The following is a 21,502-nucleotide window of genomic DNA, read 5'->3' as shown; positions in this document are numbered from 1 at the left end:
ACTAAAAACAGGTTAGAAAAAGCTAGTATTTTTGGAATTACAATGGAGCATAATAAAATGTACATTACTGATGCGGACATATACATTTCTATTGTAGTTGAGTGTGGCTACTAGCATTACAGGTTTATTTTTATGACAGCACTATCTTAACATTCTTTGGAGTCATTAATCCACAAAACAAGCAAACAACACATAAAATGAATAAAAGATTATTTTAGCACTGAAGACTTAACAAACTGAAGATTATGTAGTAGGGATCTGAAAAGAATACATTTACAATTCAGACACTAAGATAAACTCACTAAAACAGGAAGAGTTGAACTGAGAGCCAAGCTTTATAGAAAAGAGATGATATGATTATTCCCTAAAACAAGCTGGATATGTGTAATTCCAACTCTTATGAGGGTGAGGTAGGAGAATTGTGAGTTCCAGGCCAACCTGATCAAAACTGTAAGGCCATGTCTCCACAAAACATGAGAAAACAAACAAACAAAAAAAACCCAAACAAACAAAAAAAGAAGCAAACTAAACAATAACTAACAAAACCAAACAACAACCTAATTCAGAATCTACTGTAACATAGTAGTTCTATGAAATAAGATGTCTGAGCCCTTGAGATTTTGAGATTCAAGATTGCCCCCGATGATAGTACTCATATTGAGTCTAGGATATGCCTCCTCACTCCAGGTTGGTGTTCATTCCACTCCATTATATTTTAATTCTCATTTTGAAACTTAAAAAAAAAAAACTGTACTCCCTAATTAGAAGCCAATTTTCTCTGAATGTTTGGCAAAGCCATTATGTGAGACAGCACTGATTTACTATCAAAGACTACTAAAAGTATTGAAGAATAAATACTAAATAATAAATCAAGGTCCTATTTCTTTATTACTTATTTCTTCATAACACACACACACACACACACACACACACACACACACACCACTTGTGTGGGTGAGGTAGTCAAGGACAGGTCAATCTGGGCCACAGAATGAGATCCTGTCTCAAAAGTAAATAAAACCAAAAAAAAAAAAAAAAAAAAAAAGTCTCCCACCCCACAAAGCAGACAGTGTAACAATTCTGGGTGGTGAATTTTTCTGCAGTAAACAAAACACAGTAATAAATGGCAGAGGATCAATGCTGTGAGCACACTGGGGACTGTCGCCTCTTCTTGGGCTTCTGTGTACTTATTCATTTGCCTCTCTGCCTCTGTCTTTTCCGGAACTCATGGGCTAATTCTTATGATATCTTTATGGGTAAAGTAAGAGCACATGATTTTGGTTCTGAGGATGCTAACTGAAAGACCTTACAAATTGAAGTATAAATTGACAGAAACATGAAAAAGTGGCCATACAACTAAGCAAACTTGTTTAGACTTGATATCCATATATCAATATATATATATGATATATCCATATACCATATATATATCCATATATGTCTCTCTCTCTCTGTGTTTCTCTCTCTCTCTCTCTCTCTCTCTCTCTCTCTCTCTCTCTCTATATATATATATATATATATATATATATATCTCCAGACTTTATGTATATATATTCCAGACTTGAGATATATATATATATATTCAAAAGTGTAAAAATTTATGTCATTTAAGAACTAGACCCTAAAAGCTGCTAGAAGGTATACAATGAAAACATTCACAATAAAGTTTTTATCTTTATGTAAGTTGAGAAATAGTCCCAGGTCTTATTTAATATTTATGCTAAACATTCTATTTCTAGCTGGATTCAAATAACAAATCATCCTTTATCAGTAGGGCATACAGAGTCTCAAGTAACAATGAAAGAATCTTTAAAGAAACTAAAAGGAAAAACTCAACCTTTCAGCTTAGAGGAATGAGTCTGTTTCTAGAACATGATCATGAAATAATGAAATATTAGAAGCCCGGCTTTATTTTATATTTTACTTAAACATCTCACAAACTTCCCAGCAGATCCAGAGTCTCTTGTAGTGACTGGGCCTGTAGGTAAAACAAGATGTACAGATGGGAGAGTAACAGAATACCAACGGTGAGCAGAGTTGTCACTGACAGTGGGAAACCTGACCCACTAGGCAACCGAGAGCCTGCAATTAGGTTTGAGACAACTGTGGGCTCTGGAAGTAATGTACTATCAATACTAGACTTCTGAGTCACAAGTTACTGATTCGAGCCAATACTTTGATGAACACTTCATGATCTATTTGCTTACTCCAAAACCCCAAGCACTCTGACTTCATCTGTTTCTTTTACAAGGTTATGCTACATCACATCCATAAGGCCAACTCAACAGTGCACATTCAGAGATTAACAACTGAGAGGTTACTGTTTGCTAACCAGGACCTGGAACAAGGGTGACTTTGCTGACAGGTCATCTACAGGAGTCAGGGGTTACCCTCCTCTGTCCACTCTCAGCTGGAAGCAGTCCAATAAAATCTACTTGCTCTGCCCTGTAGCAATGAGCCAGGGGATTATTTACACAGATACATGGAAGTCTGATGTACTCTGATCAAATATTTTCTCATAAGATTCCTGGTATATTACTGTACAAAGCTTATATATTTTACTATATTAATATTCAGAAATCCCTACAAGAGAAGTGCAGTAATCATAGACATTTAATATTCTTTACTCAGTCCACTTGTAATAATTCCAAACAGAACAGATTTGTTGGGAATTGGGGGTTAGGGAGATAGACAGACTTTAATCCGATGACAGCCTTAAGTCTGGCTCCAGCATCATTACTTTCAACAGGGCACTTTAACTTATGTTGTTGTGGTCCTACATGGTATCCGTATCTGGGATAGGAAACCTCCCATTTTGTTCTTAATTGCCAACCTGCTTGCCACCTGCCCATATGCACACATGTAGGTGCTAACTATGAGATTTGAGAGACCATAGCATTCAGATTTATATGTGTATTACTACTGTGGGGATCACATTAACAGCTGGCAGCTTAGCAACTGCCACCATCTAATTTTAGTAAAGATTAAGGCTTTTGAAATCCTTAGCTGGAAATGTTCTTGGCAAAGGGCAAAGGTTCTGCTGGAGTTATTTAAGAAAAAAAAAAAAAACAAAAAAACCTCAGAGTTTAATTTAATCAAGGAAAATGAACATATCTTCAAGATACTGACAGATTTGAGGATATATATACATATATTTGTATACATACACACACACACACACACACACACATATATATATTTTTCATATTCTAATGATTAACTGTCTTGGCCAAATGGCATAGTGAGATGTAACAATCAAGTACAAATTCCTTAAAGAAAGAAAGGGCAGTCTTGTTACAAAAATCTTCAGTATGCTCTGTATATACTCTCTTGTTGAACAAATAACTAGTCAGTTTCTACCTATGTTTGATTCAGTGCTAGGCAGATACTCTAGAATGAATAAACATAAAAAATTTAATGAATGTGTCCATGAAAATATTTTAACTGGAGACAAGTGTTCTGAAAAAATTAAAGCAGAATGTTGTGTCAAAGAGGTGGAAGAAATTTTAAATTGAGGGGAAGGCGCACTCGAATATTCAACCTTTAAAGTGAACAAGGAATTCACAGGTAAAATGAATGAGCATTGGGGCAAAGAGGGCAAGCATACATTTCTACAGAGAGGTTTGGGAGTGGTCACACTGTCTGAGGAAAAGCAGGAGACGCTTTCCAAAGTTGCATAGGCACAGAAACCCAATGAAACTCATATTTTTAGGTACCTCTGGATGGGGGTCTAGAGCTTTTGAATATGCCAAACCTGTGCCCCTGCATCGGTGATACCAAATTTTAGAATGGTTGATGCTGACTGATAATAGGAAGCCAAGGGCCCAAAATACACAAGATCTTCTCTGGGTCATGGTGATTTGTAAGTCTAAGTGCTGTGGGAGTCACTAGAAAGATTCAGGCAGAAGGGTGTGTTAATGAGTGTCTCATGTCAGAAAGGTTATTTAAGTTCTACAAAGAATAATAAATTATAAGAGGAATGATGGAAGTGGAAGCGGATAAAAGCTGGATGCTACCATCAAAGTCCATATGCAGACAGTGGTGGTTTTAGCTCATTTGGTAGCAGAGCAGATGGATGTAAATAGGTATAAATGGAACGATAGTTTTGATAATGATAAAGCAATACTTTATGATTGACATGGATGTAAGGAAAGAGAACAAAGGCAGCCTAGAGTTTGGTTAAGTATGCTCTAATATAAATACCTAATGTGTTTCATGCAGAGGTTTCAGAAAGATCTCAAAACAGAGGGGAAGTACTTACTTCTTTAACAAGTATTTATTGAATCTGTGGGAGGCAAACTATTGTTTTGAAGAATGTAAGAAGTGGCAGATATATCTGAATACTTATCTACGGTGCCATATTAATACAAAGTATTTCATGGTAAAGTTTGGTAAAATGGTTTAAAACCTACTGAATGACCTATACAAATTTAATGAAGACTGTAGAACGAAAGGTGATACTTATTCCCAAGCCCTCTGCTCTTGTTCACAGCTATGAGAAGCATAAACAAGAAATACCAGACATTGCCTGGATCTGAACCTGAAGATAACAAAGAACAATGCATTTCCTTTCTTTCTGAGAAGAGGGCACAGGTAAAGGAGAGTTTACACATTGGGTCAGAGCCTCATGCACGTAAGGCTTTCCTTACTGTACTAGCTGTCCCTCACTTGTCAGTCTCCCTTGTAAATTTTAGCTTTTGAGACATAGGTAAATATTCATATTAGTATATGTTATAGGAATTTTCAGGATTAAATGTACTGCTAACATTTTAGGGTGATTGATACAAACTCTTATAACCACCATAACTGTTTTTACAGACATTCCATGAAAAATCCTAATTATCAAATATGAAAGTTAACTGATACTTTGATCCAAATAAACTCCACAACAAATGATATTTTTCCATATTCTTCATTATTGAACATATATGTTTTAAAATATAATAAAATAAGGGGCAACTTATCGAGATGTTTAAGGACAAATGAGAAAAATAACAGCCAACATCTGGGAAAACGCTTAAAATTCATGAGTTCTCTAAACATTTACAGGGTTATTTAGCATTATAAATATCTAGAAACTTAGACACAGAAATTTCATTTCTATGGGAGTATTTTTACATATGTACAAACATTAATATATGAAAAATATATATTTTTACTTTATAATTGTTTGTGGACCAAAAATCCTAAGCAAGACAAGTAAAAGTACAGATTATACTGTGGATCTAATCTTTCATGTAAAATAGAAAGATAAATATTCTTATCTGTTGATATGGTTATTGTTCTATTTTAAAAAAGCATGAAGGAACTCATAAAATGATCAATGACTAATCCCTTTAGGAATGGATGTGTGCTTGTCTGTATGAATTTATGGCATCCTACTAGCAAGAGTTACTTGACTATCCTCGTACAGGAGAATGGAGTAGGTTCTCTGTAGGAATATTGAGGGGCATCTCTCATTTTCTACCCCAAAATCCATGTGTTGATACACTAAGCATGCTCAATTTAAATAACAACATTCTGATCTTTGCTGATGTGACAGCCAGCCATGCCTTTATCATGTTAAACTATCTGGTTGCCTAAGCAGATAGCTGCAATCCTAGACAACTCACACTGTAACCACCTTCACGTTCTCTATGCACTAGTAGTATCCCAAATGGCTGTGAGGGGTTTGCTGCCGTAGGACCTCCAAATATTCTTAGTCCTTCAAAAAGCATGAGGCAAAAAGAGTTACTTCTTCAGGTCCATGCCGACAGCATCCCAACAGCAACACTGCTTCTCCTATGCTTAGAGCATGTTCTGATCGCTGCCTATTTACATCCTGTGCCAACTCAGCTGATATGTAATTAACATTATGTCTTGATAGCCTGCTGTTGTTTGCAGCAACTTCAAGTCATGATTCTGACACATCGACAACAAGCAGGGAACACTTGACACGGGGCCAACACAACATAGATGTCTACTTTAGCTTCCCTCGGTCACACAGCCGGTCGTTTTCCTAAGTCCAGGGCTCTTCAGGCCACCACTCCAGGGTTATTTATTTTCTTAATGTGGCAACACTGCTTTGTACCTTATGGTACTCCTGATCTCCAGTGATTTTTAGGATATCTGTTTATCATTAGATGAACTGTGGTTGTATGTATTCATTTAATCATTTGCCATATGGAACAAGAAATATGAGCTGTGCCTCTATTGTCTAACAGAACAGGATTCGCTTGACTTCATCTCATACTAGGCTAATCCTGAGAACATTACTTAATACCCCCGCATACTCTATCTTATCTGTACAGTTGGGGGTCGGGGGAATAGCAATGTCTACTCTGGTGGCTTACTTTGAAGAGAAGTAAGACCATGCATTAAAAGTGCTTTAGGCAAATGCTCACCACAGGGTAATCACTTAATAACAGATTAGATACATAAATGATGTGTTAGCACGTAAGTATGTCAGGAGAACCTGGACTTATCACAGATATATACAATATCTGGCCTATACAGCTGTGTGAATAAATGTTAGAGGACTGTAAGAGAAATAATTCAACCTAGTTAAATGTTTCAAACCAAAGATGAAGTGTATCCTCAAGCTAATTACTTGATAAAAATTGTTTCAAATGTATCCAATTCCTATTATAATATGAATTACAATATAATATCAGAAATACTTTATATCAGTCACGTTTTCTGAAGTCTAACAAATACTACAACATTGGGAAAACATAAGAAAATTATATAAGAAATCATAATTTTTGTGAGATTGTAAATATATTCTTTGTAATTGTTCTTTTATCTTGAACAAAAACTTACCTTCAATTTTAAAACCCAGTCTTCTAGACAGTTATTAAAATAGATTTATTACTGTAAATACATCAGGGTTAGAATATAAAAAGGAGTACAACCTACTTAGGAAACCAAACAAATACCCAACATTAACAAATAATTTGCTTTCTGATTTTTTGACTCTAATTTAAATTGACATTTTTTGGTCTCTGATTTTCATGTTTCTTTGAGTCTTTGAAAAGTCTTTTCACCTCAGTGGCTCCTCGAGTGTTCACTTGGAACAATGACTTTGCAGCTGGCCAAACCTGACTCTCAATCAATTTTTATGAGTACAAATTCTTGGGCTGATAGCTGGATTTCCAGCTGTATCACTCACATAATCCACACTTACACGTGGTGATGAGATTCACATTATCACCAGAGCACCATTGTGCCGACGGCAGCAGCACACACAGCAGGGTATACTGTCCTCCCTATGAAAAACGGCTCCTTCACCTTTCAATAATGCAGCCTGCAGGTATGGATGGACAAGCTGTGTGCAGATAGAATGAGAGCTGTCTTTAAAAACACTAATAAAAACTACCCTGTTCCTCCCAATGGGTCATTCTCATCGAATCTCCATACATATCCATTTTGATTTCGACGTGAGCGCTTTCAATTTGTCTTCCCATTACATTTGGAATTGGAAGGAAGATTCAATTGTGTTTGAAACTTCAAAAAGTTGTTGGAGTACTGGTGTATATATTTCAAACATTTAGTCACAGAATTCTTCCTCTCTCTGTGTGTTCATATCTATCTATATATCTGTTTGTCTGTCTGTCTATGTATCTATCTATCCAGCTCTATCATGTATCTATGATATGTAACAAGTATAATAAATTCGAATTAATTCCAGTTATAAGAATTCTTCTTCTATTTAAATTAATAACTTGTGGATTTAGCAACTACTTTGATTCAATTTTACATTTTAAAATAAAGCATATATTTAGTTATCTCAAAACTTTAGTTCTCCATTTCATGTCTCTCAAAAACAAATCATTTTATGAATTTGAAATTTTCTAACTTCTCTCTGTATTTTTAAATTCAAATAATAATCAAAGTACATAAATTTGTGTTAAAAATTTGGATTTATGTGACTATTCACTAGACAGTAAGATAGGTAGCAAGTGATAATCTTAAGCCTTCCCAGGATTCAAAGCCTTCACTCAGTGTTTAACTTTTCAAAGTCAGTCCCTGGAATCTTAATTTTCATATTTAACCAACAAATACATTGGAAACTTTTAGATTACTGCCATTTACCAGGTCCTCAGGCTAACAAATGACATCTGCCCATCATTTAAAACACAATTTAATATTTTTTTACAATGTTTCTATCAGTGATGCTCTAAGAGTTAGTTTAGTTTGTTCAAAAGTAATTTATCCTCCAAATCTTCTACTAAGATTATGTATGGAATTACATGTGATTCTATATAAATTCATGAAACATAACTGAAAAAGCAGCTCCCCTCACTCCCTGGTAAAATCAGTGGAATGCTTCCTAACGATGTGGCAAAGACAAATCACCATGATAAACCTGCCCAGTTAGATGCAGATGAGACATCTATAACAGGAGTGCAATTAAAATATCCAGAGAAATTTATATTAGAATTTCTTCATAAATATATGTACAGTTTTCTGCCAGTGGAAAGGCACAGCTTGAAAACTGTGGAAGATATTTAAGAGGTTTGGTTTGGGAGGAGTGACCACTGAGAACTGGGGACAGAAAACCGTTATTCAAGGCAATTATCTGTGCTTTAGATCAAGATTGGTGTGTGTGTGTGTGTGTGTGTGTGTGTGTGTGTGTGTGTGTATGTGTGTGTTTGTGTGTATGTGCACACGCACTGTATACATATAAGCATACACATGTGCATACTGTTTATTACTCCAAGCCATGCAAGACATTTTTGCACTTTAGCTAAGAATAAAAATGGATTTTGATGTGCCATGTAGATACTACTTTTGACTGAATTTTAACGCTTTCCATGAAGATACCATGCTACTATAGGACATCAATAAACTAATTTTTTCCCCAGCAACTGATAGAATACTGCATCTCTAGAAAACATCAAATGATAATTTTCCTCCCCTGGCATTTCCCCACACCATTCTGATCTAGCCCAGCTAAGCTTGCCTAATGTGTGGCAGGAATCAATGAGGTTTTACAGGCTATTCTGTGTTAGGATTCCAAGAGTGATTCTCTTTTTATATATTTCCACTGAGAATGAAATAGTTTAAATTTACCCTGGAATGAAGCGACTATTTTGAAAGCTAGGCTTTAATGTAACTAGAACTTAATGATTGTCCTGTGAATAAAGGTTGCTTATGATTCTAAAAGGTCAGATGAACACATATTCCAATAATCTATATCCAGAATCCAATCACTGAGAAATAGAGTGGACAATTTGATTTAAAAGCACATTTATATGAACATATAACAGACATGACACATTCATATAAAGTGAGAGAGCAAATGGACCACAGCTTATCTGCACACTACCTGTATGCTGTAGTTTCACACCCCCACCCCCGCCAAAGAGACTGTCATAGCATCCTTTCGATCCTTTTAGAAAGCCTTGATTGGCAACACAATTTCTAAATTATTATTTTTTGTTTCTTCTATACCGAGTTCATGGTGGCCCTTTGCAATGACTATTGAATTTGATGACAACTAGTTGACCACCCAGAGAAGCTGACAAAGGAAACAGCTACATTCTAGTATACCAGTCAATAAAGAAATGTATAGTAAAAGAAGGCACAGAATGTCAGTCATTTTCCTACAAGTTGCTTGGGTTGTTGTGGATATAAAAGTGTTATTTGTGCTGGCATATAATAAATGTAAAACTTAACTTTCAAACAAATTACTTAAAATCACCCCTAGTTTTAATGTCTTTTAATTTCTAATACTTATTTTTAATTTCTAATACTTATTTGAAGTATTAGAAACATAACACAAGCAAACCACTGACACAAACAACACTGGGATAGTCACTGACAGAGAGCAATTACTTAACAGGAAAAATAAAGGACTGACCTGAACGAGAACAAAGTAACGCTTTTTCCATCTTTTCCAGACCTTCTGTCCAAGGGCATACAGATACCTGGTAAGAAAAACAAGCAGACAGCACGTAAAAAATGGTGTAGTTCTCTGTAGCCAAATATCTTCCATAGGTATTTATGAGACCAGTCTGCTAAAGGCAAAGTTTAGTTTATTGGAAATGAGAGACAACACGCAGCTTTTGTGTTACAAGACGACTTCACTGATTCTCGACTCCTGAAAGGGAATTGATTTATGTGGCTTACAATTTGTCAGTCCTTACTACAAATTGAACGAAGTAGGAGTTAGAAAGGATAATCAAAGAACCAGTTGGAATTTTATTTTCACGCTTGTTTCTTAGGAGATAAGGAGGCTACGAGTGGAGGAACTCGCACGGAATTCTTCAATGCTCAGACGACTGGAGCAGATGAGTGTTGCCCGAGAAGGAGGTGGATGTAGCACCAAGAGCCGGGGGTGAAAGGTCATCGTCTAGCTGGGTGACCTTGCCATGTCTACACCAATATCCATTTCCATTTCTTTGCCTACTAGAGGACAACACTAGGTGTCCCAATTTCCGAGTTCTCTGTCAGCTCTGTCATTTTGAGATTTATGTGGCTCATAGAAGCTTTCCACTGAACTTTTTTTTTTTTCCCACTATGAAACGTAGCTAACAAGAAGACATAGTCTCCTTTACTTAGCATCAATTTCAGCCCTGGCTTTTACCTTTGCATGACACCTATAATCCAGCTGACATGATTAACCTGACCATTCATTTGAACAGAACTACTCTGCTGTATGTGTCCCTATCTATGTGTATGGACGTGAATGTACATGCTCTTGTGTGTGAGTATGCATGTGGAATCTAGAGACCAACCTCAGGGGTTGTTCTTCAGGTGCTGAACCTTCTTGTTTCTTACACCAGGGTCTCTCACTAGCCTGGAGCTTGCTGTGTAGGTAGTGCTGGTTGGTGACTGAGCTTTGGGGATCTACCTGTCTCTGCCTTCTCAATCCTGGGATTTAGATCACATAAAGTCGTGCTTCACTTCTTTCCACGTGTTCTAGTCACTCTGCTACGGAACTATCTGCCCAGCCCTCAGAATGTAACTTCTGTCCTTGATGTATATAGAAAGGATATGCTGAAATATCCATGGAGAAAAGGGAGAAGTAAAAAACAAGGTGGTGAGTCTGGTAAGTTACTATGTAAACGTATCGTGCAATGATACACTGTAACATGGTAGAAACACAGGGCTTATTTAAAAAAATTTTTTTTCAAATATTATTTGAGTTTGAAACAATTTGGGCTTCAAAGTGGAGGCTTACCAGCATAAGGATTATTCAAATGCACTTAATCTGTGCACAATCCTAAGTAATAAAGAATGTCACATGTAAGATTGTATCCTATGTGAAATTTTAGTATACATATTTAGCTTCTGTCTTTTATCCTCCTTTTATAAAACAAAGCAAACATGTCTTTTTGTTTCTTAAAAAGATTCTAAAAAAATGTTTTCATAAAAAATGAGATGTTTATGAGAGTCTAGTGGATGAATGGATATTATCTTTAATACCAGTGGGAATGTTAAAAGGAAACCTTTCTCATGAGAAATATCATGGAAGAATGTAGAAATGCCTAACCTTTTAGTTTGGATTTACTCAGATAATATGCAGAGCCTCACATAAAAGTGTATGCTTAGCCAGGCGGTGGTGGCGCACGCCTTTAATCCTGGCACCTGAGAGGCAGAGACAGGAGGATTTCTGAGTTCAAGGCCAGCCTGGTCTACAGGGTGAGTTCCAAGATATCCAGGGATACACAGAGAAACCCTGCTTCACTCGCCCCCGCCCCCCAAGTGTATGCTTACCAGGACACATGGCATTTTATTACTGAAAATCTGTGACAAATGCTCTAGTGTGAAGGATGTATTTATAAATGCGATCATGATATAATCATAGAGAAATATTGTTTTGCCACTGAAATTATGATTAATAAAACACAGAAGATGTATTATATAAGGCTATGTGAAAAGTCTGAGGATTTAATATGATACCCATATTAATGATTCGACATATGTAAGAACAAACATGAAATAAGTATTTTAAATATTAATGGAGGTATTTCCTGTGAAATGAAATTAGGGCAGACTTAAGTTTCCTTATTCTTCTCTTTTCTACAATATTAGAATTAGCATAAAGAGCTAAGGAGCTATTAAAGTTCAAAACAACTGGTCTCTTGCATTGGAGATATCACTCAAATAGCCTGATATATTACTCATTTGCTTTCAGATACATTAGCTAATTATGGTGAGTTCCTCTTTGATAACTGGGATGCACCTATGGCCATTTCGTGCATTTGTGGATGCAATGTGGACTCAGACACTGGTGGAGATGTGGGCTATTCTTGTTCTCACCCGTTGACTGTTTCTTCCTGAGGTCCCCTAAACGCCCTTTCTTTTAGCCTCTAATTTCTCTTCTGTGGTTGTGGGGATAGGTGTTCAGCTGCTCTCTTTCTGTCTTTTCTATATAATTTCCCTCCCCTGAAATGCACATGCCCATGTTCCTATTACAGGGTTAACCACAGTGACCCAAGGAGCTTGCTACTGTGGACATGATAGATGCTCAGTGTAAAAGGGCACTAGCAGACAGAGGGCACTGGGAATAAGCCCTGCCTGTGACCGCAGCCCGCTTCTCAGCTCTCTCCAAGCATCTCACTTTGCAGAGCGCTGGGCACATGGGTCACGCACAAGTGAAAGTGAATAGGGAGATGCACGGACCCGTCATTACCACATGCAAATTAGCATGAGGGTTGTGACAGTGTAGGTTCTCTGTGAGGAGTACTAGCCAGCGGAACAGTGTGCAAAACGATGGGCCAGTGAATTTTGAATAACAACTTCTGACTTCTCTGCAGATAAACAGTAGAGGGCTAGGTGAATACAGGTCTACAGCATTTGGGGACAAGTGGAAGATGTCCTAAACAGAAAGAATGAAAGGACACTTGGTACCAGAGAGCGAGATATTTGGATGCCAGACCTTGAAGTGTTTGAACTATTGCGCTATGAGACTTTGTCCAGACACATACATTAAAGGACAACTGGCCAAACACATCCAGAAACAAAATGGTCCTGAGAATGACATGAGCTCTATGTGTAAGAACAATGAAATAACAGCCAAGGGCTACCAAGAAGGAAGTGTTGTAAACACTATGGAAAAACCGCACACTATTTTGTCCTTGTAAAAATTTCCTATTAGCTAAAAATTGTATATAAAAACGGAAATGAGTGAAATACATCATAAACTATATACACACTGAATAAAAAGAATATGTTAAAGGTTACAGGTGCCTTGTTTTTCACTATAAACATGAGCTTTGTGATCGAGTTTCAAGGCCTAGCTACTCCTCCGCTGATATAAGGACAGATAGTTTTCTTTGTATGAAATGCATTTAAAAGTAAGAAGTGCATAAAACAATGCCCATTTACCAATATTGTTTCAAAATGAAAGCCTAAATCTCACATAGTAAGAAATGATTAGGCTGACATTAAAAGGGATGCTAAAAATAATAATTAAAAAAATAATCCACTTGTGGACACTACTGCAATCAGTTTGTAGAATGCTGGGTTCTTGGTGCCTATCTGACCAGTCCTTTCCTCCTCTCCTCAGTTCTGTGTGTGCTTCTGTTTCTGAGTCCACTGTTTGTTATTCTTTCTGCAATGTCACTGGGATTATACAGCACACAGCATTACATGTATCAGTTCCTTCCTTTAGAAGAACACTTGCGGGAATTATCCTTTGCATGATATGTACCAGAAGCCTGTTCTCATCTGTTGCTAAGCTGCATGTTCCACTGCATGGTTGTCTTCACAAGTTGGCATGTGTGTTGCATGTTGTTTCCACACCTCTGCTTATAAGATATAAAGTTACCATGAATATCTGTGTGTAAGCCTACAGTGTTTGCATGTTTTTGTTTTATGTGTTCTAGTGCCCAGAAACCTGACTGCTGTATTGAAATCATTTGTTTAGCTGTGTGAGAAACTGCCAGACTGATTTCCCAAAGTGCCTATAGCGTGCTGCATTACCACTGGCCATGAGTGGGTCTGCACCCTACTTTTGTAATCAGAAAAATCACTATTAAGAAGTACTCTGGGTATATGGTCATTCTGACTCCATAGCTACTTCTCCTCATATGATTAAACTGAATACTCAGAACAAAGCAAGGGCCTTTTAACTCTTTGTCTCAAGTACAACAGAGAACTCCCCGAACACTTTCCCAGTTAAATGAAGTCTTCAGTTTTCAAGGCCCTTGTAATGGTTAAAATTCAGAAGTGTCTAAACACATTATGGATGGGTATTAGAATTACTTTGAAGGGTTGGAGTATAGAGGAATGAGGAAAAGGAGAACAAATTATTATTATATAAACACTATATTATTATATAGTGTTTATATAATATAGGCAGTCTTTGACCAGAAAACATCTTTAAAAAATCAAAACCCATTCTCTCTCAAACCATCTGAAGACCTAGTGTGGCTGTTAGTCATCCTGTTAGGCACTCATTTTTTTTTCATTTTTTATTGGTTATTTTATTTACATTTCGAATGTTATCCCCCTTCCCAGTTTCCCCTCCACAAACCCCTTATACCCCTGCCCCTTGCTTCTATAAAGGTGCTCTCTCACCCACCCACCCACTCTAGCGTTCCTCTATACTGGGTCATCGAGTTTCTACAGGACCAAGGGGCTCCCCTCCCATTATAACAGACAAGGCTACATATGCTACACATGCAGCTGGAGCCATGGGTCCCTCCATGTGTACTCTTTGGTTGGTGGTTTAGTCCCTGGGAGCTCTGGGGGGTCTGGCTGATATTGTTCTTTTTATAAGGTTACAAACCCCTTCAGCGCCTTCAGTCTTCCCCTAACTACTCCATTGGGAGGCACTCATTTTTCAAATGTTCAATGTGAGGTATACATTATCTCTTTTATGGTATCTAAATCCCAAAAGGCTTTTTAAAATTTTAGTAAAATATAAAGAAATTTATTCTGAAATTATGTTTTACTAGATAATATGTGGAACATATTAATGTTGAGATACTCTTTAATGATGGAGAAACAAATTACTTTCTTGACTATAGCCTATTTATACTAATTTTTATGGAATTTGTATACAGTAAATGATTTGGATTCAAATAATGATAAAATACAACTTGATTTTTTTTTATTGATTTAGAAAGAGCCTCAGAACACTACTGTAACTACTATAATCACCAATTACAATTGCCTGATGCTGTTCAGCAAATATTAACTATTTGACATACTTACAATGGCAATATAATTGATTAGATGGATCCTTAAAAGCTATTCTCTTTTTGTTTTAAATAGTAGTATATTTTAAAAATCAAGTTTACTTTTCCTCGTCATTTCAATTCTGAACAAGTAGTGTCTTGTTGCTTTAAGAAACAGGGTTCTATAAAACAAATGTGTGTGTGTGTGTGTGTGTGTGTGTGTGTGTGTTGCAGGGAGGCTATCAGTCAAACTGTGCCTCATTCTGGACAGACAAAACCTGCACAGAACATTAAGGATCTGCTGCTGGGTTGTCTGTGAAGCTGTAGTCTTCCTTAGTATTTTGAAACTTGCCAAGTCATTGTTGGCTTCTAAACTCACTAATACAGGTTTTTTTTTTTTTTTTTTTTTTTTTTAAGAGGATGAAAATCTGACCTACCTAATACTCGTCAAAAATGTCAAAAATGGGAAATACACATTTTTATCTTGGTGGCAACTTATAATGTTGTCTAATACAATAAGTATCATTTAGTATGACATAAGCATTCTTTGATAAACTGTAGGTTTTTTCTACTTTATTTTTAAAGTGAAAGCAAATATATTTATTTATTTATTAATTTGTTTAGGGATGCTCACGTTTACTTATTTTCAACATCTACGGAATTAGTCTTTAAACAAAGCATTTAAGATATTTCAACAAAACACAAATAAAGGTGCTTTTCATGGCTATGTTCCACACTCTACTTCCATCAGAACATGGCCTTAGGTAAAGGGTCTTCTAGCTAGAGTCATATGGTGCCCGAATTATTTAAGATGCTCCAAAGGAAATATTCTATAGCACATTGCCTATGCTAATACCAAGTAGGCAGCTAGTCTCTGTTGAAATATTTCCAGGGCTCCATAGTTCTCATGTAACTAGAGTCTTTTGGATTACTTGAAAATAACTGCTCAGATACTATTTAAAAGTATTTGCTTTCATCAGTACGCCCAACTTAAGTATTAAGAAGTTGCTCTCTTTGAATATAAAATTATCTGCTTAGCTTTAAAATCTTCTCTTCTTACACTGGATTAAGTAGCAAAGAAATTAGCATCAGTGATGCAGTCCTGGGGCGGAAGACAGAGGCACAGAGCCTTGGAGCAATTGGTGTCATTAGCCAGTCTCTGCCTCAGTAGGGACATTTCTGATGGATACAGTGATTTTTTTTTTTCAAAGAAAAAATAATCACTGTCAAGAGGCAAACAGACAAACAAACAAACGAACAAAACAAAATACTTGAAACTAAATTAATCGTAATGTTGTTTCCTGGCCTATGGCATTAACTTTGGGATATTGAAATGCTCCATGATGTCATATTATATTTTTCAAGTGTCAGAGATATAAAATGCCAGACTCCAAGTTTTTTTATTGTATATTTAAAATATGCTGCTGGGGAGAAGTTTAAAAAGAAAAAGCCTACCTGTCTGTGTCTGTCTCTGTCTCTGTCTCTCTCTCTCTCCAAGAGCTTCTACCCATAAGGTATGCAACATATTTTTTGCCTTTTTTACCCCCTATCATCAGTTTGACTTGGTTACTGGAGTAATTCATTAACAAGTACACAACCTCTCTGGAAGTAACCTTGTTTTAAAGAGTCATCACTTAACAAAGCAGGTAAAATATGAAAGATGGATCACAGCTACTTCTCAAAGTTTTCCTTTACAAATCAACCTAGTCTCTAGAAATCTCTCAGGATGTTCAAGGGCAACAAAAATGAAAAGTTTTTTTAGACATATGGCAACCATTAACTGTATGTGTGCTAGCATTAACTGTATGTATTATGTATGTATGTATGTATGCATCAATAAAATGATACAACAGATTTGAAAACAACATGAAGTTTAGTAAAAACAACCTTTAAATAAGACAACAATTGGAATAACAGCTAAGCTTAGCTTACTTTTTGTCTGCCTTCATTGCCACGTACAAGAGTATTTAAAATACTGTTTTGTGCAATATCTCTTTGAATCTATATTTAAAAAGATAATTTAAAATACAACAATCTGTGAATTATCTTCCTTTAAGCCAATACCCTTGGAAGTACATTTTACTAATAAGTTGAGGATTTTTTCCACAAATACAATATATTTCAAGCTGATGTACATATAATAAAAAGTTAATGAAATCTGAAGAACTAATTTTCTAATCAGTCTTAAAAATTGAGATTTAAGCCATCCTCTAATATAATGCACATGAACTGTGTTTTCTTAGTAAGGACACAGCTAATACTGCACACACCATGCTTGAGACGGAAAATGGTTACAAGAAAGAAGTGGTCTCATTTAACCAATCAGTATAAAAATACTTCATAAAATCTTTCTAACTTGAAGATGGTTCGAAGAATGCTTTCAAAATAAAATCTCCAAACATTTTACTAAATGTTGTAGTTTAGTTTCAATTAGAATGGTGGCATACAGTCCTAATAGAATGGAGACTACGACAATTTATTTGCATAGAATCCATGCTGTGAGAGTTCATGGTTTTACTTTATGAGGAAAAATCATCACTAATGAATATTTGAAAAACATAATTGTATACAGAAGATGGGAATTATTCAGTGCTGGGGGGAAAAAAAGGACTATTGCTTTGGGCAGATCACTTATGTGGCCAGCTTTCTATTCAAAGAAACAGAACAATCTACATGTTGAATAATAAAGGCTTTTCTTCTACAAGGCTTCATTTTTTTTTTTCAAGGAAAAATACAGAAAGAAAAAAAATCAATATATAGAGTAGTTTAGTACTGGAAAGGGCTTTCTTAAAGAGAAACCTCAGTCAAGGTTGAAAGAGCAATTAATGCAGGCTCAAAAAGCTGGGCCATTCTGATAGAGTTCGGTTAACATGTGGCAGAAGTAATCATCCACTTGTGAAAATGATTTTCGGTTCATTCTCAAACACCTTTCAGACACTCATGATCCCATTTAACTGACAACAATACAGGCTATCTGTGGGCACCATTGCATTTGATGTGAAAACCAATAGGGACCAAAATGCCCTCAGGCACTTGCAGTCATCTCCCCCCCCCCCACCTCCCACCCACCACTACATTCTCTGCTGCTTACATAAAAGAAGTCTTCCTTTCACTACATTCTTGCTTTTATTTAACCCTGCAAGATTAAGCCTTTCTCTTGTCTTTTCTTTTTTTTTTCCCCTTAGGTTTTGTTTTCAGCTAAGGATGAGAAAGGAAACTGAATCAAGACAACATTGTGGATGGAGCATTAGGAAACCTAGAAGTAAATACTTTCTCGGTGATTTTTTAATACTTCCTGTATTTGGGCAGGGCAGAGTATAAAAGAAAGAGTCTTCACCAAACAAGAGTATCTGATAGTTGGGAAGAAGTTAGAGTTGAGAAAAGCCAATAACTCCTAACGTTGAGCAAAATGTTAAGTTTCTATGATATGTAAACAGGAGACAATGACAGAATGAAGAACAGTTCTTCCGATTTTACTTAGCTAATACTCTGTAGAGTCAACAGGACAGAGCAGTGGCTCCTTGTTTTATGAGTTTTACCTTCTGGTTAAACCTCAGCTGGCACCAGCTAGATGTAGAAAAGTACTTTTATATATCTAAACACATGGTGACCAATCTAAATAAAATTGTTTCAAGAAATCTTTCTCTAAGAAGATACATTTTAGCCAAGTGTAGTGATCCTTACCTGTAATTGCAACAGGAGGTTGAGGTAACAAGACTGAGACTAGGAGGCCAGCTTGTTCTGCGGAGGGAGTTCTAGACCAGTCTAGGCTATTGACAATAGCCCTCCTCATATAAGAAAATTTCAAAAGAAGACTGTGTGCTAATATTTATCTTTACTGAATGGTCTATGACATTGTCTTAGAACTCAATTTACAGGTAAAGAAAATGTGCAAGTACGCCTTTAATGGTCCATTTCCTTTCAAGGGGAAATACTTGAAGTTTTCTAAAAACTTTTCATTTCTAAAAATTTAAAATATTTTTCATTGACAAATTTGTATTTATAACAGAGGGCACTTGAAATAAGCGTGTATTATAGAATGTTCAAATGAAGTTAATGAATAATGTATTGTCGTAATATAGTCAGCCATAGAATGACTATTTCATGAAGGGATGATTTATTTCCCCCTAGTGCCATCTCCAGAAACTCCATTGCTTTGTTAAATGCTAAGAAAAAGCTACTGAGATTTCCAAGACAACTATAGAATGTCTTGGAGATAGTTTAAAGGTTTGAGGGTTTGTGCAGTCTAGCCCTCCCCAACTAAGACAGGCCTTTATCCCCAGGAAGAGTAATGGGAATGGAAAATCTGAATGTCGCTGGGGTCCCAGCTTGACATCTTTCTGAAGGACATTCTGTAGCACATGACCGAAGACTCCCATATACCTGAAACTTAAATGAAAATTTTTTTACTGTTATCTACTACTAATGATAACATCTCTTTAGGGCATGATATCCCTGTACAGAAAACGATCAAATATGGCTGAACATTATAGACAATACAGGTAAATCAAATGTTTAGGCTTCTGTTGTTTTCCTTTCTATAAATGGAGATATTGAATTGCCTTCTTCATATTCACAAGTTTAAGGGAAACAGGTACATAAAATGCCCATTTTCACAACTGTACTCTAACAGCAAAGTCAGTGAGAAGATAGCCCGAGATTCAGCGTGTTCTACAGAGTACACACTGGATCAGAGGATTCTAGGAAGCAAAGGAAGAGGTTTGGTGGGCTGAGTTACGCGAAACTGAACACGTTCTGTATGTGAGACTTCTAAGAGCCTGTAGCAGACACTTTGTAGTGAGATGTGGAGAACGATGGTGGGGACAATAGTGTATGCTGTGTCTCAAAAACTCAGAATCGTTTTCATAGAATGTGCTGTGGGGAGTCCTGTTCTCTAAAGGAGTATTGGGAAAATAAGCTGGACGATAACCACAAATAAGTCCTAAGCAATACAGGTACACAGCTGAGATTTTATATTTTGTTTAGAAGGAACTAATTAATATCCCTGTCAGAGGTAGTCACTTTCCCACTTGTTACCTGGATAGGAGTCTACTAAGATTTGTGTCTGAAAATGTAGTGGGTTTGCTTTAAAATTTGGTCCATAATCGCTGTGTGTTACACACGAATCCAGAATACCCTTCATCTCTGCTTTCTGGTCTCAGCAAGGACGTGGTTTGAGAGCTCTGCAATTTTCCTAGGCTGACTCTGTTGATTTGTATTTCCGGGACTTAGTTTACAAAGCCGTTTATGTGAACTCCTTCTGGTGCTCAGCAGGCCTTACAGATTTCCTGCCCAACAGCCTTGCTCTACCTAAACTATGAACCTGACTTGAACCTCATTTTTATGCCTTGTGGCCAATCTTATCTGCAGTCAAGGACTGTGGAGTTGTGGTTAAAGACCTGGGGGTGCTGAACAGCAAGATACCCTGGTGGGTTTTCCAGCCCTGACATTGTACCTTGGCTTCAGTGTGCCAGGCCCTGTCCCACTCCCGTGATTATGTTGTTTTGATACGCTGCCCACAGCCCTTGCTTTCCTGGGGTCCCTGTTAACCTTGCTCCGACGCTCTTTTTATACATTCTGAACCTTGCTCCCATGTCTAAACACTGCCTGTGCTTGGATCCCTGGACACTGCCCATCACTTATTTCCACAGCGAGCACCACTTCGTTCAAACATTCTGGGTTCTTGCTGTTCTTCAAATTGTTTGCATGTTGTCTTTCCTACTCCAGTAGTCTGGCACTTCTTACAATTCCATCTACTTCCACATTTATTTAAGCTGAGTTACTGTTTCAGTTTCACAATGCCTACTTATTCGCATCCTTTCGAGTCAGGTATACTTCCTGAAGGTCAACCTGCAAAATACACTCAATAAAACCATACACATTTACTTCCTGTATTAGATAGCATGAGGAAGTTTCCTCCATAGCTATGGCCTCTGTGTAAACTAATGGCCGCAACCTGCACAAAATGACCAACTCCTTTCAGAAAGGGATTATGTCCAATCTGAGTCCCTACTCTCCCCATCAGCAATGCTGGGTCATTATGTGGTGCATGTTCTATACATATTAATGAATTACTAGTCTACCTTGGGCATTAGGAACAATTATAAAATAGAAAATAGTGCCTAAAGAAAACTCTGGGTAAAAAGTATCTATGACCTGCATCAAAATAAAATAAAATAAAATACCTTTGCATTTTCCATAAAACTGGTACTTATTTAGATTGAGAATAATCAGATCTGACTTTAGCATCAGAAGGTTATCCTAAAACTGAAGTTAACACAGAAGATATAAGAAAAAAGAAAGCATGGCAAAGTGTTTGTGAATGTAGGAACAGAGGACTTCAGGAGAACAGTAACCCTTACATCCTTGTTGCCCTAAAGAGACTCTGA

General features: G+C 36.7%; 1 protein-coding gene across 9 annotated transcripts in view; it reads right to left on the bottom strand.

Moving 5' to 3' along the window:
- Positions 1–21,502, bottom strand: part of Cadps2 (calcium dependent secretion activator 2) — a 499,527-nt gene that overhangs the window by 155,372 nt on the left and 322,653 nt on the right. For all 9 annotated transcript variants that reach the window (XM_076913647.1, XM_076913648.1, XM_076913651.1 and 6 more), the window contains exon 9: positions 9,845–9,911. In XM_076913647.1, the coding sequence (XP_076769762.1) occupies positions 9,845–9,911 (67 nt within the window). The remainder of the gene's footprint in view (positions 1–9,844; positions 9,912–21,502) is intronic.

The sequence above is a fragment of the Arvicanthis niloticus genome, chromosome 15, assembly GCF_011762505.2.
Source record: "Arvicanthis niloticus isolate mArvNil1 chromosome 15, mArvNil1.pat.X, whole genome shotgun sequence".
NCBI classification, from domain to species: Eukaryota; Metazoa; Chordata; class Mammalia; order Rodentia; family Muridae; genus Arvicanthis; species Arvicanthis niloticus.
Note: the sequence above shows the minus strand (reverse complement) of the source record. Positions and strands in the feature narration are given on the sequence as shown.